This window comes from Lissotriton helveticus, chromosome 12 (genome assembly GCF_964261635.1).
Source record: "Lissotriton helveticus chromosome 12, aLisHel1.1, whole genome shotgun sequence".
Taxonomy (NCBI): domain Eukaryota; kingdom Metazoa; phylum Chordata; class Amphibia; order Caudata; family Salamandridae; genus Lissotriton; species Lissotriton helveticus.
In genome coordinates this window covers 285069489-285094367 of record NC_136073.1, presented here as the reverse complement: position 1 = coordinate 285094367, position 24879 = coordinate 285069489, and the positions used below count along the sequence as shown (strand labels likewise).

Here is a 24879-nt window from a genome sequence, read left to right as displayed (position 1 = left end):
ATGTTAGCCAAAGTCAAGTCTCTCTTAAATCTATGTGTAGAATGGGACGAGGAAAGCGGGGCCAAAGTTCCATTCAGATGAGTAATGCAAGTTCTTTCCTCCACAGAGTGTCCATTCATGATTCGAAAAAAATAAAACACAAAACCAATTGACATAAACAGGTAAATTGAAAAAAGGGCCAGCCAAATGTATGTCCAAGGGGGTATCAAAAAATGTTTTTTAAACAGGCTAGCATAAACTGCAAAATGAGAGGGTTTCTTTGAGGCAAGAGAAACAGAGTCAAAAGAAAATCTTGATTCCGTGGCTAAACGTGCTTGCAGGTCAGGCATGGACAAATCAGTGGGGTAGGCATAGTCTATCTCATCAACGTTAGTTCCGGGTAAATTATTTAATAAAGGACTGGAAAGAGCAGGTAATTCGATGGCCACTTCAGGTTCAATATTAGAAGCAGTGGGCATAACTGAATTTCTCACAATGGAAGGACAGGAAACAGCCGGTGTCATGCTAAGAAGAATCGGCCACTCTGTGTATCTTGACATTGTCAATTGAAATAAACCTGTTTTCCTTACGACCAGGAAGTGGTGGTAAAATGACTGTTCTTGTGCCCTTCACTCCAAGGACCGGAACCGGAGCTCGATAGGAAGGACCAAATTCTTTCTTGTTATCGATCTTCTCTCGAACCAGTTCGCCAACTTGGGGTAGCCAGCCAACTACCGGGATCTGCAATGCATCATCCGACGTGGAGGGCAAATGTTCCTTTGCAAGACTGTCTCTGGTCTTTTGTAGATTCTGTAAAACATTGCAATGTTCATCTGCGTCAAAGCAAGTGGCGCGAACCACACAGTCTAGACCGTCAAGGTCAGGGACGTACATCTTGATGCCAAAGAGCATTTCGTATGGGGTCCGCCCACCCAGAGACCTTCTAGGGAGATTATTAAGAGCACGCTGCACGCCATAGAGGTGAGCCAGCCAGTTTCTGCCAGTGCCTATAACTTGGGCTGTCAAAGATTGCTTTAAATCACGGTTCATTCGCTCAACTACACTGTTACCCTCAGGTCTGTAGGGAGACGAAAACTTGACTTGGACCCCCAACGAAGTCATGGCATCCTTATACGCCTTAGAGGCGAAAGCCGGACCCTGATCCGAATGGAAGGTACCACAGGCAAAAATCCCTATAAAGACACGCAAATCTCTAATGACAGTCCGTGAATCAGCGCTGCGATGTGGCCATACCCACACAAAGCGTGTGCATGAGTCAACTGCTACTAAGATGTACTTATACGCAGTATCAGATGAAAAAGGACCGCAGTGATCTAAATAAACACAACCTAGCGGTTTATTAGAAATGTACAACTGAGTCTGTGGCGGACGCGTAACAGTTGAAGGTTTAATCTGCTGGCATATGTCACAAAGAAGGACATAATCACGCGTCTGTTTGTACAGTCCCCGCCACCAGAAACGTTGTTGTAATTGAGTTACAGTGGCCGAGACGCCCGCATGCGCAGACGCCACACCTTCATGTGCCACTGTAATCAAGTCTGCTCTGCGATCCGAGTTGGGAATCAGCCGTTCCCCAACGTCAGGAATTGTCACAAAAGGAACCTTGTCGGGACTTAAGTGGTATTTGTACTTCGAAGGGAATCCCGCAGGATGTTTACTTCCCTTCTCAGAGGCAGCAACTGCCGCCAAGATGTCGCTATCAATCTTGGTTTTGGATCTAGTAACCGCTGCAACTAAGTATGTAGATACTGCAGATTTCGCTGCCTCATCAGCAAGCGAATTGCCAACAGCGTGAACTCCTACACGCTGATGACCAAGAGTATGAATCACATAAACGAGAGGCAACATAGCCTTAAGCTCTGCCACTCGAACCCAGATCATTTTGTGTTTTATAGTGCTACCCTTGGAATCATGAAAATCATTTTGAATCCAAAAGAACAAGCTTTCATTGTAAGACTGGACACAGTACTAAGAATCACTTACAATCAGAGTAGTAACACTTGGATCCGCATACTCCAACGCTAGTAAGAGAGCACGAAGCTCCGCCAATTGTGCGGTGCAATCGCCCAGGGGCAACGTGTGCACTTCCCTGGAAATGAACTCATCATTCAACATAGCACCGACCACAATGGCGCATGCGGAAACGTAGGCATGTTTAGAGCCATGCGCAACCTGCGCTGACCCATCAGTGTAAATAATGCAATGGAAGTCCTCCAAAGGTCGCATAGCCAGAGGAGCAGGATGAACAAATTCATACTGCAAGTACTCCTGCGACCGTAAGGAAGCGTCAAAAATAAACGTGACATCCGTGGATGTCAATGACGCAGCCCACTGAATCCACCGAGGGTGCAAAGCTTTTGAATTTGGTACACTGGCTTTTGTGACTGCCTCCAAATGAGGACAGGGTGTTACCACTAACATGCGCTTCCCCTGTGACAGAGCTCGTTCTTTAAGAATCGCCATCTGTACAGCAGTTAAAACTTTCTCCACGGTGGGAAACCGCAATTCAGCCGAAGTGTACAAGTGTGACTTGTAAGCAATTGGTACTGTGTCACCTTCATTAAAAGTCAGGTACGTGAAACCCACCGCCCCTGGAATTATTCTTATCACCAGGTTGGTGTGATTATCACGAGTCAGTAAGTATTTAGAGGCGAGCAGATCAGCCTGCAATGATTGCAAAATGGCCGAATGCTCAGGCAGCCAGCATGATTTTGAGAAAGTTGGTTGTATCAAAGCATACAAAGGCTTGATACGCTGGGCATATTCCGGAACGTAAGTTCTGCCGAAATTCAAGAAGCCCAGCAAAGACTGTAATTTTTTCAGTGTTGTAGGAGCGCGCAACTGTGCGCATTTCTCCAAGAAGTGAGGAGCCAATCCCCGACCTTCATTGTTCAGCTCATAGCCGAGGAACAACACTGTGTGTTCTGCAATGTGCGATTTTGCAAAATAAAATTTGTAACCCATATCCGCAAAATTACAAATAATTGAATTCACTCGACACAGATGCATCCAAATTTCGTCGTCTGTGAGATAAATGTCATCCGCATAAGAACATGCATCCGGATCGATACTCTCCAATAGAGTGACTATTCTTGAGGTGAAGACTCCAGGACTATTTTTGTAGCCCATCGGGAGTCGCCGGAAGCGTTTTTGCACACCAGCGGACGTAAAACTTGTCCATTGGGAGCTAAAGCTATCCAGTCTGTGGGCATAAAAACCGTTGGATATGTCAAGCGTTGTCTTGAAACGCTTACGCACTAGACTATCCACTAGCGCAGAGCCGTGAGTATTCTGTACTGCACAGTTACGGCAATGCGAGTTCAAATGCCGGTAATCCAATACCAAACGATAAGATCCGTCAGGCTTAGTCACAGTAAAAAGGGGATTATTCATCGGTGACACACACGTTTCAATAACTCCCTGATATTCCAATTGTTCAAGGATTTCTGCGACGGCAGCTTTAGCTTTCCGCCGTATGGGATATTGAGGCTGAGGCTGCGGCTCAGACCGCAAAGGAATTTCGTGGCAAGGGGACAATTTGTCCCAACCACATTGGTTGCGGTACAGAGCCGGCGCAAGAGCCCGAGCCCTCTCTTCTGCAAAATGCAGCGCATGCTCAGTTGAGACAGTGTGCGCGAAACTGGGAAGGATCACCTCCTCCCCTCGCGGCGCCGCGAGCACAAAAGGTGGGGGCCAGTCAGCCTCGGAAAGTAAAATGTCGTACGTCGACGATAGGTTCTCCCAAAATACCCCTCTTACAGTACGCTGTATGTCACCTTCAATTAACAGGACAATTTCAAAAAGTCTTTCAGGGGGAGCTAGTCTCGTATCGGCTGTTTCAATTACAACGAACACTTCAGTCGCTGTCACCCTCAGTAGTGGACGGAGCGCCTCTCTGACTATGGTAATCTCCGCCGCGCTGTCCAGCAAGGTCAGAGCCCACGTCAGATTCCGAAGCCGCGTTCTCACTATCTGTGGCATATCTATGCGCTGTCAAGGCTGCGACTTTCTTTTTCGCAAACTGCGGTCGCTTAGGCGTAGAATCCTCCTGCTTCACTGCGCCGTCCGTCTGGCGGGACTGACCACGTCCTTGTTGGCCACCACGTCCACGTCCACCCCCTCCTCCACCGGTCTTCGGGGCCGATGTCTCCTGAAAGGAACGAGGAGAGCGTTGATCAGAACCCTGAAATCGATCAGGTGATTTAATCATCGCGCGATCACGCAAATCATAAACTTTCTCTGTCGGCGCAGGAGCCTGTAGTGCAGGAAAAGAATCCTGAGTCTGCCTAATTTGCTTCCCCTGTGTCTGTTTCTTAGGCCAATTCTGTTTTTTGGTCTTGGGTTGGACATCTGCAACTGCAGATTGTCCCTGAGGTTGTTTTTTCTCCTTTACTGAAAAATATTTCAGACCTCTACTTGTGCGCCCAATTGTCTTATAAGCGGCCACAACAATCTTTGCTAACTGACGGGGTTTATCGGCATCGGGCAGAGCAGCCAAAGCGTTCGACACCTGAAAGTTCACAGCATCTCCTTTAACATTGGAGAGTATGAGATCACTTACAATCTCAAAAGAACCACACAGGCGCATACCCAATTCAACCGCTGCCTCTGGACCGTGATCATTCTGAACACGTTTAATGATGTCAGGCAGGGCATTCATGGACGGGGTCCCGAAGCACCTCGTATAAACGGCCGCAAACGTTTTCCCCCAGCTTTCACAGTCAACAAGTTCAGGAGTTAAATCCTTCGGTAAAGTAATCGTCAACATTCTATGCTTATCAGCAGGAGTAGAGTTCGGAAAAACCGCCTCCAGTTGATCAAACTTCTCTGCTAGCCAGAACGGGAAGTCATCGTTGTCAACTGGACGTGCACCAAAAACCGAATTTACCATCACTGGATTGAGACGCATACCGCCACGATCCACGGGAACGGCCGCACCCCCCTGGGGACCACCAGGTAGATGGCGACCGATGTATTGCACTAATGCTCGAATCACGGAAATGGAAACAACATGTAGCCTACGAATTTCTGCAAGGGTACAAGCGCCGTGATTCGGGTGCGGGGTAAAACCACCCAACGCAGGCCAGTTTGTACCTGGAATTGAGAGTGGACCTAACCTCGCAGCGGACAAAGAGTGGGGGAGGGCGCCATCAAACCAAACTCGATGCTGCCAATGATCAATAGGTATTTCCAGTGCCCTGTACGGTGTGTACTCAGCCGGGACAGCCGAGGCGGTGTAGGAGTGGAACAAACCAGAAGTTGCGTCCACAGCCGGAAACGTAACCCAAGAGTAAAACAACTCGAAAGGGAACGCCGGATCTGCATCCACCACTAAAATCACAGCCATCCCATCCACCGGCACTTGGTACGTCTGAAGATGTGTGCGCACCGCCACGCGACTATGCTGCGCAATGGCCACCGCCGCCATGACAACACTGGAAACAAGAAAATACAAAGAATACTTTGTAGCACAACTGGGTAGTAATTCAAAGAAACCGTTTAAGAAAGAATCAAGCTTGAACAAGACCTATTTCAAAAAATAGGTAGGTTTCACCGACACCCCGCTTTCCGGAAACGGAGGTGAAGGGGTTAAGGTATGAACGATATACTACTCGAGTGTCATGATACAAGACCACCGAAACCGTTGGGCGCCATGTCGCAGGGTTTCTGTTCTCACACAGAACTGTGCACAGAGGAGTGGAACCTCGGCGAATTAGGGTGACCCAAAACTCACCTCAGTACCCAACTCACCCCTTACCGAGCTAGCTACAGTGTCTCATTGGACATATCAAACTCCCAATGTTTAGACAAACCAGAACATGATCTTACTGTACCTCAGGGTACGTGGAACTCATGAACACTCTTTCGTTATATTATCATTACAAACCAGAACATGGAGTAAAGAAGACACATGTGCATTTGAAATGTTTATTTACTAATGCCGTCTTCTCAGGCGCAGTATCTTAGATAATACAAGTATACTTATTATCAGTAGCAAAATTACCAGCATAGTTACTAAGACATAAAAAGCGAATGGTGACAGCATGTCAACATACTGTAATGAATAAGAGTTAACAACACTTATATCTCACCCTCCCTAACACATATATTATATTATTAGCTAAGAAGGTCTCTTTGGGTTGTTTTAGGGCGGGCCCATACCTTAGTGTCCTAGCATGAAGGAATCACATCAGCATACACCAGCTCTCTCTGCATGTGCACCACATCAAGTGTGTTCTATGTGCCTCATGCAAAGCAATATCAATCCCGCCTGAAGCCAGAGTTGGCAAAGGCTGCACTTGTGTTATGACTATGAAGGCGTGGAGATCAGACCTCATAACAATTCCATATCGTGTTGTTCCTGAAACTTCAGCACTCTTCGTGCAGACATAGTTTATTAAGCAAAGCTGATATCAGAGCAATAACATATTATTCTCACATAAACCACGGCAAACTACTAGGTTGAAAGCTAAGTCAACAATTAAGTGTCGTGTGCAGAAGTTTCAAGAATGAAAAAAGGCGTTTAAACCTCAAATGTACCTATGCTAACTTAACACGATATAAGGATATACAGGAGCTACATGACAACTCGGACAATCCAGATGATCGTCGGCTATTTAGAATAAGGAACACACCAAGTCACCCAAAATGACAGGGGAATCCAACAGAGGTGTGCTCGCATTTGGCCGCACCACTTCTGAAACTATGCTCGTGGAACCTAAATAGGCTCAACAACAAGGCAGCAGACACTGAATTCTTACAATATGTGAAATCATTTGATATTATCCTCCTTCAGGAAACATGGCTGGAGGATCCTGCACTTATAGAAGGCTACACCTGTTATCACTCCCCAGCCACAAGAAAAAGTAAATTTGGTCGGCTGGCGGGTGGCTTAGCAACCTACATCAAAATCTCAAACGTCGGCAGCGCGCAGGAATTTACCACCAACTCTCCTGCCATAAACACAGTTCAGATTAAATTAAATCTTAGGGGGAAAAAAGAAGAGGTGCTGCTGATCAACACCTACATCAATCCAAAAAAGAAGAAAGAAGAGTCAAAACTTCTAATGGACAACTTACTTACGTACGTAATGACTTCGCACACTTCTCCCAATTTAATTCTTTCTGGAGACTTCAACCAATACATTTTAGGCTCATCCTCAAACAATGACATTCAGGCCCAGTCCTACTACTGGAATATTCCAACTCAATCCTTTAGTAGCCAAGGTAAAACCTCATAGCGGTCGAAGGAGTTGCTGGAAGACCTGGAGCACATCGGCCTGAGGGTTCTAAATGGAAGATTCGCCGAGGACTCAACTCAGGCATCGCAACCTCTACAATAGACTACACGATAGTCTCCCTCCCACTTTTTCATCATATACTGGGTTTTATCCTAGGAGACAAGGGAGATAGCGACCACCGCCCCCAGGAAGTCTCTTTTCTTGCCTTTCCAGACTCAATCCTCCCCAATCCAACAGGACCTCACGCCTGTCATAGCATTAATCTTAAACAAATTAAAACCTCGGTCGCAAACACGATGAAGGTACTTCAAGTAGCAAAACTACAATTAAACAGCTTAAACTATCCTATGGGTAATCCAGTAACCGTATGGGAAACCTTTACGGCTGAATTTGCAAACACATATTCAACAATAGTACGGTACTTCCCATCTTTTGGCTCCACGGTCACAGGGAAGATTTCAAGTACCCAAAAACTAACCTTAACCGCTTCGCTGCGGCGGCTTTTCCTGTGGTAAGCAGCATTTTCGTAAATACCGCGTTACATGACGAGCTCAGCTCGTCATCAGCACACGGCAGGTAACGCTGATGACGAGGGTTAAAAAACCACAAAAAAGCGATCTACAAATCCCTAAGATTATTGAGAACAAGCCCGGGCGAAAGGGATCTTCTCGAACAGCTTCGCAAGCACCGGGCGGACCTCAAAAAACTTAAATGGGAGGTCAAAAGATCCAATGAAGACGATTTCTGGGCTAAACTTCACTATGACTCCAAGGGAAACAACAATGCCTGATTCTGGTCCACACTAAACTAATTTTTAAATCCAAAACATGGTGGAATAACATCGTACATAACCAAAAGCTCCTGGGAATCCTTCTTAGACACTCATTTCAACCAACAGGCTGCTGTAACAAACATGCCCCAGGTTGCCCAGGAGGGTCATCTCCCACAAACAATAAAATTATATGAAAAAGCTAAAATCGAAATCAATGCTGTTACACTCAGGAAACTAATCTCCAAAGGAAGGAAGGATGGTGCACCGGGGCCAAACGGAATTCCTCCAGCCCTCTTCAAACTTGACCCGGAATATTGGGCAAAATCCTTGACCCCCCTCCACACGTTTGTCAGCTACTCTGGGCGTCTCCCTGCCTCATGGAAGGGTTCAGTTATCTCACCGATATATAAGGTGGGGGACAGAACGTTACCAAAGAACTATCGCCTGATAGCCCTTCTGGACATTGAGGCAAAATACTTTGCAGGGCTTTTACTGACTCAGCTGTGGGAATGGGCAACTAAGTGCAACATAATTCCATCTAGTTAAACTGGATTTTGTAGAGATATGGGAACTACAACAAACCTCCTGGCACTATCGCTACTTATTGACAAAGCAAAACTGACTAAACAAACTCTTCACTATTGCTTTGTGGACTTCAAGGCGGCCTTCGACAATGTCAATCAAGCCAATCTTTGGAGAAAACTAGCCTCCTGGGGGATCCCTACCCCTCTCTTAAACCTCTTGATCGAACTGCACTATAATACGTGGGTTCAGGTGAAGCTTGGGAATGGCACCCACCTCTCCAGGCGCATTCCGACTACAAAAGGCCTCAAGCAGAGGTGCGTCTTAGCGCCTACCCTTTTTAATTTATTTACTGCCGATCTGCCACCTGCTCTAGAAGCCTGCAATGCGCACGCACCCCGACTGGGCGGTAAAGCCCTGCCCAGCATATCCTACGCAGATGATGTGGTCCTGGTTAGTCATACCAAAGTAGGACTGCAGAATCTCATTAACACGCTGCATGGATACGCCGAAGAGAACTTACTCGAAGTAAATATTTACAAAACCAAAGTACTGTCAATATCTGGGAATACAACGCCACACACTTAGGTCCTTGGAACACAGGTAGTTACAAACTGCTCTGAATATAAATACCTTGGAATCTTAGTTGATAAAGGAGGTCGCTTCTCAAACCATCTTGAGGCCACAAAGAGAAAAGGTATGCTGATCGTGGCAACACTTAAACAGCTAAAAACTAAGCTGACTGGCCCTACTCTTCTACCACTGCTTCGCGTTGCCCAAATAAAAATACAGTCATCTATCACCTACGGCAGCGAGGCATTAAGAGGCACAGACGCGAAACTGCTGGACACAATAATTTCAAAAGCATACAGACTTCTCTTAAATTTGCCATCTTACACCTCACAAACCCAGATCCGGCTAGAATTTGGACTAACGAGCCAAATGCTTGCAAGGAGAGGATCATATATTAAGTGTGGCACAAAATAAAGAACTCACCAGAGAATACAATGAACCGTCAGCTTTGGCAAGATCTGTGCAGCTGCTCCAAAATCCGGGGGAAAAAATACTTGGAGGAGTCCTTGATTGTTAAAGGACTGAAAGAACTATGGGATATCCCACTACAGCATGCGCAATTCAAAGTGTAGCAAATAAGAGTATGAAGAGACTCTCGCTCATAGAGGACAAAGCTACCTTTTCCCATAGGCGTCACACTTGGATGACTCTGTGTACATATAAATCACCCGGGTTACAACCGTATTTTGGACTGGGGTACTGCAGGAAAACAAAAGAATCCTACCAGCTAAACCACATTTACAACCATGGTTGAGAAGGAACTGTGGGACAAAATGTAGGTTATGTGGTGCAGGAAATGAAGATATTGAACATTTGCTATGTACCTTCTTGAGGTTGAAAGAGGAAAGAGCAGCTCTGCTAAAAATGTCTTTTAATGAACACAGAATACGCACACGCAGACAAGCAGTTCTTGCATGTTTCGATCCAGGATCTCCGTCATTAAACTGGAAGTTGGTGAAATTCCTAAAACTAGTGGAGCTGAAATTAACAAGCCAAGATGTCGGCCCATTGATATAACGAACTATGGTTACTTCCCAAACCCCATTGTTTTTACTAATATAACTATTAATAATCATGATCTCTCTTTTTAAGACTTTTTAATGATGACATGTGCGCTCAAATGTATATTTGTAATGGTTTTAATTAATCAGAAACAATACATTTTTAATTACTTACCTTTACAGCCTCTCAGAGTCAGGCCAGAGTGGGGTGGGTGGTCTGTAGACTTCCAGCAGGGCACATATACACATCTAGAATATCTCACATGCAGACACAACAAACTCCTAAACTAGACAAAACACTTGCACACAGAAACACACACATAGAGGTACATGAAACAGGCCGCGCACACCTTGAAACTCAAAACCTCAGCCTAGTTAATTTGGGTTGATTTTTTTAAGTTTGTCGTGCTTGGTGTTACATTGTACCAATTGTTCAGGTGATGGGAGGCTGGATAATACACAGCAGTGTAGCACGGTAGGTGGTGTCATGGCTGTCTGGGGAGAGAGAGAGAGTGTGTGTGTATTTGTGTTTGTTTGAATTCTTGAACATCTGTTTTCAAGTATAGCTTGTACCAGAATGTAAAAAACACACAAAAAATACACAAGATTGAATAAATTACTCTCACCTTGAGATCTGTTGTGCGACTGCCATGTAAGACATCTCAGTAATCCCTTTCCCTTCAGGGTGTAACATTTCACATGCACCACAAGAATCCGAAGAGAGAGTGTAGCAAAAAAACAGATTCGGTCTGTCTTTAAAGTGCTGTGTGTAATAGGCAGAGATTTTGAAGTGCTATTTTCTGCGTAACAGAGGCTGAAGCTTCAAACCTCCATGCAAGTATGAGGTTGTCACAAATGTAGTGCCACACATACATTGCTTTAACAGTGCCTCGGCATCAGCACATCCAACCGTACTCTTTGTAGAATGCTGGAACTCAGTGTGCCAAATTACACACTGATTGCCTTTGAAATGTCACCTGACAGCTATCTCTCTGCCCTCCTGGGGAATAGAGAAGTCTCCGTGCCACAGTGAACTTGTTGCTGTAGCTGTGAGGACCAGGCAATTCTGTGGAAGACCAGGAGCCATTCACGAGCTGTCCCATGTGGGAAGTCAAGAATCAGGGGGTCGGTTTCTGGCGGAAGCACAAACAAGCTTTGGCAGCAGCAATAGATGTAAAAAACCAAAGAAGGTGCAGTGTCGTGACCAGCAAGGTCCAAGGGACACACCAAGTGAAGGAGAGTGAAGACCCTCAAGAGGATTCACAAGCCAAAGGCACAGGAGGACTTTTAGCAGCACCCCAAAGATGCAGGTCCACTGTGCAGAGGATGGGGTGAGCATGAAGATCTTGGCAGGAAGAGATGCTGGAGGTTAGTGCTTCTTGGAGCTTGACAATCTCTGGAGAAGAGAGCCAACAAACATTCTCAACAGCAAGTTCCAATGAGAGATACTGGCCACAAAATGAGTGAGAAGACAGTGCAGGCCTGAAAGGAGTTGCATAACTACCACAAATGTTGCTGGGCCTTTCAAAGTCCCACAGGTAAGCCCTTAAGTGCCCAAAGGAAAGGGTAGGGACAATTCAGGGGTGCCTCCTAAAGGAGGGGCTGGACAGAGGGGAGGATACTCCAATGTCCTTTGCCCAGTTTCACACCAGAGTGGAGCCAACAGCTCCCTGAACTAGTTTCAACTGGAGCATGCAAGGAGGGCACCAAATGTGCCCTTCAAAGCAGTCTGGTGGTGCTGGCATGCAACCCCAGCCCAATACACTAAGCCCTGTCAGGTAGCACAGTGACTGACAAGTCAGAAAACAGAATGACACCACCACAAATGTAGCAGTAACCATGATAGCAGCTACTACTTTCCTACACCATCTAAGAGTTTGACATTTAGAAGAAACTATTCACAAAGTGAGGCATTGATTTATTCCAAAACATAGTAACTCAGTATTGTTTTTATCAAATACGTCATTAATCCAGAACCTATTCATATTTGCATTAGATATTGTGTGACTTTCAAAATAGGAGTATTGAATCTTGTATATTTTACTTAACCAATAACAATAAAGAATTTTTAGAGGTGGTTTGGGACACACTTAAAAAACTTTTGTCACCTTTGGACCTAAGACTATCAAGGATAGAAAATAACTTGTTAGAAATGGAGAAGAGCATTATTGCGTTGGCCACTCTTGGGTTGAAAAGTCTGGAAAACCAGGGCATTCTTGCAGCTGACCCAATGCCACAACCTATCGCACCCCAAACCGATCTAGCTTCCTCTTCAGTACTATCTATAATAAAACCCGTTCCTAAACCAAGGACAGTCACGGTGGAGCAAGCTCGCGTTAAACCAAAGGCTTCTCCACGAGGCTCCACACGTAACTTGCAACACCCCAAACATGAAACATCAATTAGACCGGTTGCTAGTGAAACCCAGGTCTCTTCAGTTAAAGATAACTTTAGAGGTGGCTATATTGACCTTCCCCCAGAGGCAAACGACTATGTCGTTGTCTTGACGGGTGTTCCAATGTTAGGTAATGGCCAATTTGAAAATCACTGGTCGCTTACAAATAAAATAATGCATTGGTTGAACGTCAACAGACCAATCCCCAATGGCAACAAAAGCAGGGTATTGATGGTTCGCAGAACTCCGTGGGTAGGGCCAACGCTGAAATCCAGTCCGGGGGACTGCATAGTAGTGACCTTTGAAGATCCACACACGGCGCACCACATTTGTAATTGGCCCAGTAATGATGACTCCTTAGTCAAACCCAAGCTACTATCCTTCTTCTATCCTCCCCGACCTACCTATAATCAGGGGGACAACTGGACATTGGTCCAGCACCACCAACGGTCGAATAGGTCCTGGGGCCACAGGGAGACTCTGTTACATTGGAATGGCCTTTCTACCTATAATAGATTTGGTGGTTTAGAGGAGGTGGATTGACTCCCTGTGCAAGCACCCAAACAACCCCGAAGGATATTCTTAACTTCGCAAAGGCATCCTTCCATGGATTGTCCTGCCCCTGAATCTGTAATAACCCGAGTAGGACGATCCAATAACGCAAGGGTTGATGGGGTGGCAACGTTATTGGACTTAATAGCAAATCGTAACAGGGAAGATTGGCTAAATCCCCTCTGCGTGACCCCCCCTGCACCGACATCTCTTGAACAGTCGGATTCTACCTGCCTTGCCCCCTATGTGACCTCCAATTTCCAGCAAATCGAGCCACTTGTGAGGTCTTTAAAACCTGTGGGTGCGTCTGTTTCTCTTGTGCCCATGTCTATTGACTCTACCAAGGTCTCTCTACCAGCTGACTTTGTTTTAAAAATTCTATCTTGGAATGTGGCTGGTCTTGGTCGTAACTTTGATATCCCTGAATGGAACGACTTCCTGGAATCTTTTCACATCTGCCTCCTTCAGGAAACCTGGTGTTTGGAGCCAAGACACCGAGTGGGATTTTCCACCTTTTTTATCCCCGCAGTCCAGGAGCAAGGATCCAAAGGTCGCCCGTCAGGCGGCCTTACCATATGGATTAGTATTGCTCTGGGCTTCAGGGTAAAAGAAAGAAACACCCAATCTTTGGATCTCCAGTGGCTAACGATAACACATAAAGGGGGAAAAAGCATGGGAGTCTTTAACATCTACCTGAGGGGTGCCAAAGGCGGTGCATCCCATCTACCATCCATAGGCCTAAACCACAACCTGGCTGCCTGCGATGCAGATTCCCATATAATGCTCGCAGGGGATTTCAACTGCTGTTTTGAGCCCTTGGCCAGTGAAGACATCTTGGACACTTTTGAGGAGGACATCAGGAGAGGTGTTCCTATTTTGAATCTGGACCCGATTCCCAAATGGTCGCAAAATGCAATAGAGATCAATGCCTTGTGCATGGAGCATAATTTGCGACCAACAAATGGCCGATCCAAATCTGACCATATGGGTGCTCACACTTATAACAGACATGGCCACACGTCTAGGATTGATTATATCATGCTTAATTACAATCTCTGGCAGCACCACCTAGATATGGAGGTTATAGTGTCGGGTGATAGCGACCACAACCCCTTGTCGCTATCCATTTCATCTCCTTGGCAGGCTGGGAGGCAAGGTCTAACTGGTCATAAGTGGAAATCCTCCCATGAATTAGTCCCCACAAACTGTAGTAGGCGCCTAAAGTGGGCAAAAGTTTTAGCCGACGATACTAGGATGGCCCAAGCAGGGACAATTTTGGAAGAAGTGGAGCCCCGGATGATCACTTTAAGCCAAACCGATAACAAGATCCTACCATTATTCACTGAGACTGTACTGGCACTGAGTGATTTATTTATTGTTCCCCAAACCACTCGAAGGGGTCCCTTGAAATCATTGCCTAAACAGTCAGACAAGTGGTATACTCCAAAATGTCGTGAGGCTAAGAAGGAACTTGTTGTGACATTAAAGTCCAAAGATGCAGTTGCTATCAGGGCTGCTAGAAAATCTTACAAAAAAATCATAGCTGAAGCTAAACAGATTTATGATTTTAACTTTTGGGGAGATTTAGTAGAGGCCAGCGCTAGGAAGGATGCTAAGAGGTTTTGGGACCTATTAAGATCTAGAGAAAAGCCCATTGATCAGCAGCTAACTTGTAATATTACAGGGGGTGCATGGTTCGACCATTTTTCGCAACTGTATTCTGCTCCCTCAGGCCCAGCCCAGGTAGCTTGCCCATCCATGGGTTTTACAACTAACCTCCCGTGCCATGATGGCCTATTTACCAACTTAGAAGTAGTAAGAGCAATTCAATGTATTGTCTCGAACAAAGCAGCGGGTCCTGACGGAATCCCAGGAGACCTAATTAAGAATTACCCATCTCCTTGGAGTAGATTAATTGCCTCGCTCTTGAATGAAGTGATGTTGGGTGGAGTCTTTCCTGACTCATGGAGGGGCGCTGAGGTCGTACCTATTTTTAAAAAGGGCTCTAGGGACGACCCAGCGAACTATCGCCCAATAAGTTTATTAGACTCCTCTCAAAAGGTAGCAGGAAAGGTGGTATTGGGTAGGATCATCGAGTGGGCAGACGAAAATCACATTCTGTCAGATCTTCAAGCGGGCTTCAGAACAGGAACAGGCACAATCGAGCAGACGTTCCGCTTTCTAATGATCTATTGGAAAGTGGTGGTGCTGGGAGGGGGCAGTCTGTATTTAGTCTTCATTGACTTGCGGACTGCCTTCGACCTGGTACCACGTGCACTTCTATGGAACGTCCTCGATGGGTTAGGCCTCCCCCCCTATTTGTTGTCATTGCTTGTAAAACTTCACGATAGGAATTTTGCCCAAATTAGATGGGGTGCTCAGGGGGAGAAAACATCTTGTATCCCCGTGGACAGAGGCGTCCGCCAGGGGTGTGTGCTTGCCCCCACTCTGTTTTCTCTTTATATTAACGGAGTGGTGGAGCATCTTTTACAAAAACCATCAGATGCACCCACCCTGGGTGGAAGGAAGATCCCAACGCTCCTGTTCGCGGATGATACTCTCCTAATTTCAAAATCACCGATGGGCATCCAATCGTTGCTTTCTAGCTTCCAAACCTTCTGCAATGAAAGGGGTTTGGCCATAAATATAGGCAAAACTAAGTTTTTAGTCCTTAACCCGCCAAAAAAATCTGTTTATCCCCCGGTCCTAGATTATGTCCCACTTGATCGCGTAAAAGAATTTGATTACCTGGGTATACGCATCAGTGATACTATGAGCTGGAAGGCACACCATCAAAAAGTCTTCCTTACCCATAAAAGGGTGGCAGGTGCGCTGCTCAAGGAGCAGCGAGCATCATCATCAAAACCCATTGGGGCTCCCCTAGATATCTATAGGGCAAGGGTTGTAAGTGCGGCACTTTACGGTGCAGAGCTGTGGGGCACTCAAAGAGTTGACACTCTGGCCCACCTCGAGAACAACTTCCATAAAGACCTAATGGGTTTGCCCCACAGCACGCCAACAATCCCATTGCTGATAGATGCAGGTACCCGGGCAATCTGCGACCAAGCGAAACTACGCCCACTCCTGTTATGGTCCAGAATCTGGAATGGATTTTGGAAAAGGGGGGTGGTGATGGACAGAGTTTCTGAATGATGCAGAATACTCTTACCAAGTCAATAGATCATGGTTTTAATCCATCACCGTTTTTTAGCTCACTGCACCATCCCAGCTCAGAACCTGGCTATATGCAAATTAGTCTGTTCCTGCCCAGTGCATGATGGGAACAGGGCAAACCAAACTACCAAGCCAATTCTTATACTGGGAAGGAAACAAGCTTCCGGGGACCGGTTTCTGGCATCACAGCCTTCTTCGGCCCGGCTTGCTTGAATCCTGATGGTGCAATGAGCAAGGGACTCACGTCTGAGTATACCCTCCCACACATAGTGTGGATAAAACCGATAAGAGTATTCTGCATCATTCAGAAACTCTGTCCATCACCTTTTCCAAAATCCAGAATCTGGAATGTGCAGGAATTATGTAGTTACGCTGATGCATTGACCGACATTTTGTCACTACCGGGTTCCCATAAGATCATCTGGCTTAGGGAGGTTAAAAAGCTGCTCCACAAACTAGGCCTAGGAGAGGCTTGGTCCAACAGATCTGCACCCACGAAAGAACAGCTTAAGAAGGTCTATTGGGCATTAGTAGACAGCGAGAGGGCCCGAAGCACAAACCATTGTAAATCTGTAGCTCTGTTTCTGTTAGCCAAGGAGTTACCGTTAAGGGAACCTTATCTAGACATCATTCAGAGCTCAAGGGACAGAGCACTGTACATCAAGTTCAGGTTGGGGGTGCTTCCATTATGTGAGTTCACGTCAACTTGGAAACCGCCCGCTCAAACCGTACCCTTTTGCCCCTTTTGTGATCTAAGGGTAGAGTCTGTCTCTCACATGTTGTTTGAATGTAGTGTCTATGTAGCCCCGAGACGTAGGTGGTTGAAGCCCCTTTGCAGAAGCCTGGGAACACGCTCTCATTTGGAAGCCCTGCGTATCTTACGTACAGATGCTAGACCCTTCTTTTCCACTTGTATGGCAAAATTTTTGGGTTGGGCTTGGCGTTTAAGAACTGCAAGAAAACTGTTAATCCAGTGAATGAGCCCACCCACCCAGTATGCTGTTCTGGACATGAAATGTTTTTATGTTGATGATTGTTGTTAAAAATGTTTTTTAAAGATGTGTAAATGCTTTTATGATATGTTTTTATCGAATAAAGCTATTACTTACTTACTGTATATTTTACTTCTGTTCTGTAAGACCTCCTTCCTACAAAATTCTCTCCTTTTGAGAGAACGATGTTAGTCTTTGATTGTTCATTACATTGTCCTGTATGCTGCATAGTTATTGTTCCAATATTTGATTTTTTGACACGTGTATAGGAAATTAATTCATAAATAATATTCACTTTTTGATGGAGTCAATATTATGGAATCTATTTTTAGAATGATTTATCTTTTATTTTTTAGAATTTTCTCATGAGGGAAAATCCCCCATCTTATGTTAAGAAAGAGCAAGAATCAACATTTGCTATTGTGCTGAACAATGCCATGTTGTCCTGGGGAATCATGGATCAGTCTGAAAACAGTGGAATTGCTAATGGTCAAGGTGTACATGAAATATGGATCAATGCAAAACTTCCTCTCAAAACTCCAGACGCAGTCTCACAAGTTGAAGTTTCAGAAGCCGGAAAGAAGTCTTCTTCTTTCATACTGCACAACTTGACTTTTAAAGTACAAAAGGTAGGTTTTCCTTAGAGCACATCTTAGAGCATCAAATAAAAATTAAACCGCGAACAAGTTTTTAAAATTGCTGTGCATGGGTTGCAGAGGGACAGCAACAGAAAGGTAACTGATAATTAGCTATTTATAAAGGTGACAAAGTTGCTCATATATTATGAACTCTATGATTTTTAAGGGACTGGTGAACAGTTTTTGTTTAATTCATACGATCTGTGCATGGCTTGGTGCCAAGGCTGATTCTGGACTCCCCGCAGTATATGTTGGCCTATAGACCAGCTAGCTAACAGTGCCACCATAATTCCGTCTAACCTACGGGGAGCAAATGGTTTTTAGCAACCAATGAACATGACAACCCTGACCCTTCAGGGATTGTGGAAACAGTGCAGAACCTTTCGCTCAGTCACACATGCTCACTTATTCTCAGAGAAGTATACAGAGAATATGCAGTGGGATGCTTTCAGTATCTTTATTGAACCAACGTTATTCTTGTCTAGAATACATATGTTGCAATGATTAATAGACAGAAGCAGATACAAGTGACCACAAGCACCAAAAGCATGAATAGTAGATATAGTTCCACCATGGTGCTAAAACAATATATATATGCTGGCAAATAAAACAACAAAAAACACAGTTGATGGACAGAATGTAGAACAATGTCATACATTCACCCCAGTACAAGGATCTGGGCCTAAATCCATCGTTTTTTTCACTCCACACCACCCTGGGTTAGACACTGGCTATATGCAAATCAGCTCTGACCCTTTGCCTCATGGGAAAAGTCCAGTCCGAACTGCCAAGCCCTGTCTTTCCCAGACCGGAATCAAGCATCCAAGGACCGGTTTCTGGCTATCAGCCTTCATTCAGCCTGGATAGCTTGACTCCAGTGGTGTGGAGAGCCTGGGACTCACGTCTGAGCATACCCAGCCCACTCGGGGTGAAAATTACAAAAAACACAGTTGATGGACAGAATGTAGAACAATGTCATACATTCACCCCAGTACAAGGATCTGGGCCTAAATCCATCGTTTTTTTCACTCCACACCACCCTGGGTTAGACACTGGCTATATGCAAATCAGCTCTGACCCTTTGCCTCATGGGAAAAGTCCAGTCCGAACTGCCAAGCCCTGTCTTTCCCAGACCGGAATCAAGCATCCAAGGACCGGTTTCTGGCTATCAGCCTTCATTCAGCCTGGATAGCTTGACTCCAGTGGTGTGGAGAGCCTGGGACTCACGTCTGAGCATACCCAGCCCACTCGGGGTGAAAATTACAAAAAACACAGTTGATGGACAGAATGTAGAACAATGTCATACATTCACCCCAGTACAAGGATCTGGGCCTAAATCCATAGTTTTTTTCACTCCACACCACCCTGGGTTAGACACTGGCTATATGCAAATCAGCTCTGACCCTTTGCCTCATGGGAAAAGTCCAGTCCGAACTGCCAAGCCCTGTCTTTCCCAGACCGGAATCAAGCATCCAAGGACCGGTTTCTGGCTATCAGCCTTCATTCAGCCTGGATAGCTTGACTCCAGTGGTGTGGAGAGCCTGGGACTCACGTCTGAGCATACCCAGCCCACTCGGGGTGAAAATTACAAAAAACACAGTTGATGGACAGAATGTAGAACAATGTCATACATTCACCCCAGTACAAGGATCTGGGCCTAAATCCATCGTTTTTTTCACTCCACACCACCCTGGGTTAGACACTGGCTATATGCAAATCAGCTCTGACCCTTTGCCTCATGGGAAAAGTCCAGTCCGAACTGCCAAGCCCTGTCTTTCCCAGACCGGAATCAAGCATCCAAGGACCGGTTTCTGGCTATCAGCCTTCATTCAGCCTGGATAGCTTGACTCCAGTGGTGTGGAGAGCCTGGGACTCACGTCTGAGCATACCCAGCCCACTCGGGGTGAAAATTACAAAAAACACAGTTGATGGACAGAATGTAGAACATGGATTTTGTAGTTCGGACTGGACTGTTCCCATGGGGCACAGGGTCAGCGCTGATTTGCATATCGCCATTGTCTAACCCAGGGTGGTGTGGAGTGGAAAAACGATGGATTTGGGCCCAGATCTTTGGACTGGGGTGAATGTGTGACATTGATCCACATTCTGTCCATCATTGTTGTGTTGGCAAATAAAACAGGTCAGAAATCGAAAGATACCCCTTCTGTGCGGACCCTGCTCTAAGTGTGCCTAGAGCATGTGTAGGTGTAGAGCCAAGAATCCCCCCAAGTGACGATCCAACCCCATTACCTGATGGGAGTGAATGGAGGACCGATCTTGGTTACGAGATGTCAGACCACTGCATGGTGATGTCTGAGCATGCAAGAACCTCTGGTGTCAGCTGGAGAACCTGCTCTGCCAATCTATCGTAGGATGCTCATCTTTTATAATAGAAAGCAGCCTTGTGATGTGTTTATAGATTAGCGATGTTATGGATATGTAGATCGCTCCCTTGCTTTGAGGATGAAGATAGAGATGACATTTGTACATAGTGTAAAACGTGACCTTGTGCATGATGTTCAGGGCATTAAGCTAGATGTGTAAACAAGTTTAGTTTCAGCGAAACTAATCCATATTGTCGCGCACTCACATATGTGCAAAAGGTCACAGCTGAAAATAATATTTGTGAGGACAATGTAAGAAATCAGCTGATTCGCTACATGGGCCTAACTTGCGAAAATAACAGGAGGAAATAACAGCCTTAGTGCTTAGAAGCATTTCAGACAGGTTTATTTATTTGTGAATAATTAAATAAGAACCTTTACACAATTGAGCAACATATTTAATTTAAATGGAGGCGTTGAGTGGTCTACATGACTCGCCAATAAGCTTCTGGGCCTCTCCTCACTGCGAGATGATGCAACTTGCCTGGCTTCCGGGGCAGAACACTCTCTGAGGCAGTTGGAACTGGAACATGGTGAAAGCACACTGAGGCTATCGGCCTGGCATTTTGCTTCATGCCTTGCATTGAAGTGGTGCAGGACTTCTACAGCGGTGGTGTTGTCTTGGCTGAAGGACTGGTCTTTCTCTTGTGACTGCGGCAACAGTTTTGGTAGAGCTCATGCTGGCGAAGGAATGCGTGGTTGAAAGTCAGCTGGCGCCTCACTGTTTTTGAGGAGTTGAGGCAGTGTGCCTGCTGCCCACATTTGTGGGTCCCTGGCTAGGGCTTTCCCCTTTTCCCCCTCCGGTGTAAACAGACTACGGAAAGTAAGCTAAGCAATTCTCAAAAGCTTGACAATTACTAGAAGCTGCATCAATAAAGTGATTCTAGTTGCCAAGTTGCTGAGACTTTGTGATAGTAAAACAGCCCTGCAAGGGTAGTGTGCGGCAAAAACACTTGAGGGGAGCAGGTCCCCAGTTACGGGTACTACTCCACTCACTCAGAAAGCCAATAGGCATGCAGCACAGTCACACATCATTGCAGCCTGCAGAGAAAAGGCATTGTCACACAGAGGCAATTAACCTGCTAGTAGCATGGAACCCCCAGTTTTTCCAACTGCCTAAGACAATTTTGTATCACCTACAAATGCGGCATCATGCTCTAATACTATTGCTGATGCAGAAGATGTAGAGACAGAAAATATCCCTTGAGTAGAAATAATAGAGGAAGAAAGAGAGGAAATGTAGTATAGTTCCTTGGAATCCCCAGGACCTGGGTGTTTTGGATGACCTACAACTGAGGGCTTGGTGTCCCAAGCGCTTTCTGCCCCCCACATGATATGTCAGCCATTAGAATAGCTATCTCTACAGTGCCACTACCACCCCCTGTATCTTACAGCAGGATAGGTAGTTTCTGGCAGCCACTGAAAGGACAACCCTGATACCTCAGGGATCATGGAAAAGAATACAGGACTTTTTGCTCAGTCACTCGTGCTTATGTATTCTTAGAAAATACACAGGATGGTGATTAGGATATATTTATTGGTCCAGCATCAGTCTTGTGTAAACCATACTTGCTGTGACAATCAGGAGACAGAAGCACACAAAAGAAAGCGCTAATGCCAATATAGTAAACAGTAGATACATTTCTACCATAGTCCTAAGAAGATGAACATATACAGTTCAGATAAAAACAGTAGCATTTGCATACTCCTATAATGCACACCATACGTAATTTTCCTAAATGTACGTAGCCTAGATATGTAGGTGTAGCATGTATATGTGTATAGATATATATGTACATAGTCAAGAATCCGCTAGGGAAGGACCATCCCCCTCACCTTATGGTAGAGAATGAAGTATTCCGTCTCTGCTTCGAGGATGACACTCCATAAGGGATGTCAGACCACTGCGTGTTGAACATTTGGCCTGCAGGACCCTGTGTCAGCTTGGAAGGAATTCTTCTCTGATTTGTAGAAGGGATTAAGGGTCTTATATACTAAAGTGGTCACTCCAGGGTTTCTTCTAGAATGTTTATGTTTTGAAAACAGTCATAAATGTTTTGAAAACAATCATAAATGTTTTTCCAAACAAATGCGATCATGCACAGCGGGCTGTTGGCCAAGGATGAAAGAAGTGGTGACCCTTATACAGAATAATTATGCAGTGCCTGAGGGCATGTTTATGTACGTCAGGTACCGGTATTATGATACAATACTAGAAGCCTGAGGTTGAAGAGATAGGAGCATACTACTAGGTAAAAGGTCACCTGTTTAGAATCGTTATTGTTGTGTGGATGTGACAATGTATGTAAAAAGGGGCCTACTTGACTGGACTAGCCTAAAAAGACATCAAACCCACTCCTCATCAGAAGGTCAACAGGGTCAGCTAGATAATAGTAAAGCTAAGGCAGTAAAAAGCAGAATAAAAACCATAAATAATTAAGATACTAAAAGCACTTTAAAGCCTGGTAAAATGTCCATAAAGGAAAAGTAATTTTTCCTAAAAACCTTCAAAAGGCCCCTAAAATTGTATATGTGGTTATTATTACACTGAGCACCTTGAAAGCCATTATGCTCAGTTAACCCTTTCCGTGCTCCCATCGGCCAACGGCTGCCGCAAGCACTACCTGGCTAATGCTGGCAACCGTGGCGGAATTCGCGCCACGGTTAAGCGGTTAGAGAAGAGAATGCAAAAATAAAATAAAGACAGTTTCAACTTTCAATTTGGTAAACATTTAAAAAATGTTTCATAGTTCCCAGCACAGGAAAGGCCAGATTGTTTATGAATACTGTGCTGAAGACTCACCATCACTGAACTTTGCATCCGCAAGTGGCAATCCCTTCAGTACTTCAAATATAATGTTGATTGAGCAAAGATGCTCATCTCTGGTTCCCACAGCAGCCACCAGGGAAGAATTAGATGCCTAAAAGCCTAGAACCGATGCCTGTACCTCTGTAGTACAGTCAATTTCCCTTCCAATAGGAGCGGAAGAATCCCTTGGAGGCTCTAGAAATGTCTTCATCAACATGGAAATACACTGTAGACAACTGTACATGTGGATCTGCAAGGGCTCCAGGAGCACGTCTATGTCCAGTGGTACAATCGATGGAAGTGTCAGAAACAGGTCCAACACGCATCTGAATCTGCAGAAAAAGGCAGAAGAACACAGGCAGGATACAGTCTAGCCAGACTGGTCTAAAATACAGGAACCAATGCTCATTCAGCTCTCGAAGCGGAGGCGTAGTCAGGTAGAACACCATATGCTCATGACAACATCGTTCCAGCAGTTTTCTCTCCATGTCTTAAGGGATTGAGATGTCCATTGTGAATCAATAGGATTTAAATCAGGATACCCGCCACTGATAGCAGGACCAGAGGAAGACTTCCAAAAACGTTTCCAAGTACCTAGTGTATAAAAGCTGGAATTACTCCGAAGATGGTCTGAAAGGTGGTTACCAGACCTGATTCAAGATGCTTAAATAAGTGCACAATCCTCTTCATATCAGATACGATGAACCCAGTTCTTAAAGATAAAAAAGTACTACTGTTAAGTGGACCAAGTTTGGTAAAGGAGAATATGTGAGAATGACTAAAGAAGTAATAGCTCAAGATCATTGGGAATAACTTTTTACTTGAGAATTTTTTATGATGTTTTACTGTAATTGTTTTTTTTTTATTCTGCAAATAGTATATACAGGTGGCTTTTAAATATGAAATTATAAATCAGGAATGTATATGAAATGTCAAATTGTATTTTATTTGCAGAGTATTAGCTTTGACATTGAATAGAGGGCTGTTTGTAGATTTAAAATACCATATTAGTGTTCATTAGAAATGTCCTCTATTTTTTAATGACTTCAAGCGTTTTACATATAGAGTTTAAAATGGCAGGACTTTTACAGTGTTTACATGCATTTTAAGTGTCTACATGTGTAAAACAGAATTTTCAGCTGGAAAATGAAGACCTGAGCATTGGGCTTGGCCAGCTCCTCGTTCCCTTGAAGATGCTTAATGTCCTAGACCACATTTTAGTGATTGCTTTGTATCATGAGACCAAGAAATGGCATGTTTGTTCATAGAAAATTTAAAAAGCAATAAACATTTTATTGAAAAAAAAAGACACAATGAACCATTTCCCTGAAATGGATTGGGAGGTTTACCAAGACAAGGGCCTGTGTCTCTGCCAAAGACCTTGCAACCTGGAGATCAAAAGTCTCTCAGGCTGAAGTTAAGGCCACATTTTGTTTAAACAACATGGCTTTCAGTCTGCTCAGCAAATCAAACCTTATACTGGAAACATTCAATGCAGGCCACAGTGGTGCCTCCCTAACTAAGCGAGCTGGGGGATTGAATACTTGCTTATAAAAACAACCTTGAACCTTATTGAGACTAGATATGCGATTCCCGGTGCCACCCGCACCAGCCTTGATCATTCATCATTAAATAACTCCCATTTGAGAGTAACTCGAAAACTGGATGAATCACTGCAGCTGGGGAGCCTTTCAAGTAGCAAGATAGCAAGATACATTTGCTTTCAAAGCATTACACACTAAAGACCTACTTAAAACTTAAAATTTAAACCTTCTCACAGTCTGTACCACTTATGAAAACTTCAATGTCCCTATTTCTACACCTATA

At 44.8% G+C, this 24879-nt stretch overlaps 1 protein-coding gene across 1 annotated transcript in view; it reads left to right on the top strand.

The window, feature by feature from the left end:
- The window catches only part of LOC144798009 (ATP-binding cassette sub-family C member 12-like), a 2245771-nt gene that overhangs the window by 757285 nt on the left and 1463607 nt on the right, over positions 1-24879 (top strand). The window contains exon 10 of the mRNA XM_078668799.1: positions 17578-17850. Coding sequence (XP_078524925.1) covers positions 17578-17850 — 273 coding nt within the window. The remainder of the gene's footprint in view (positions 1-17577; positions 17851-24879) is intronic.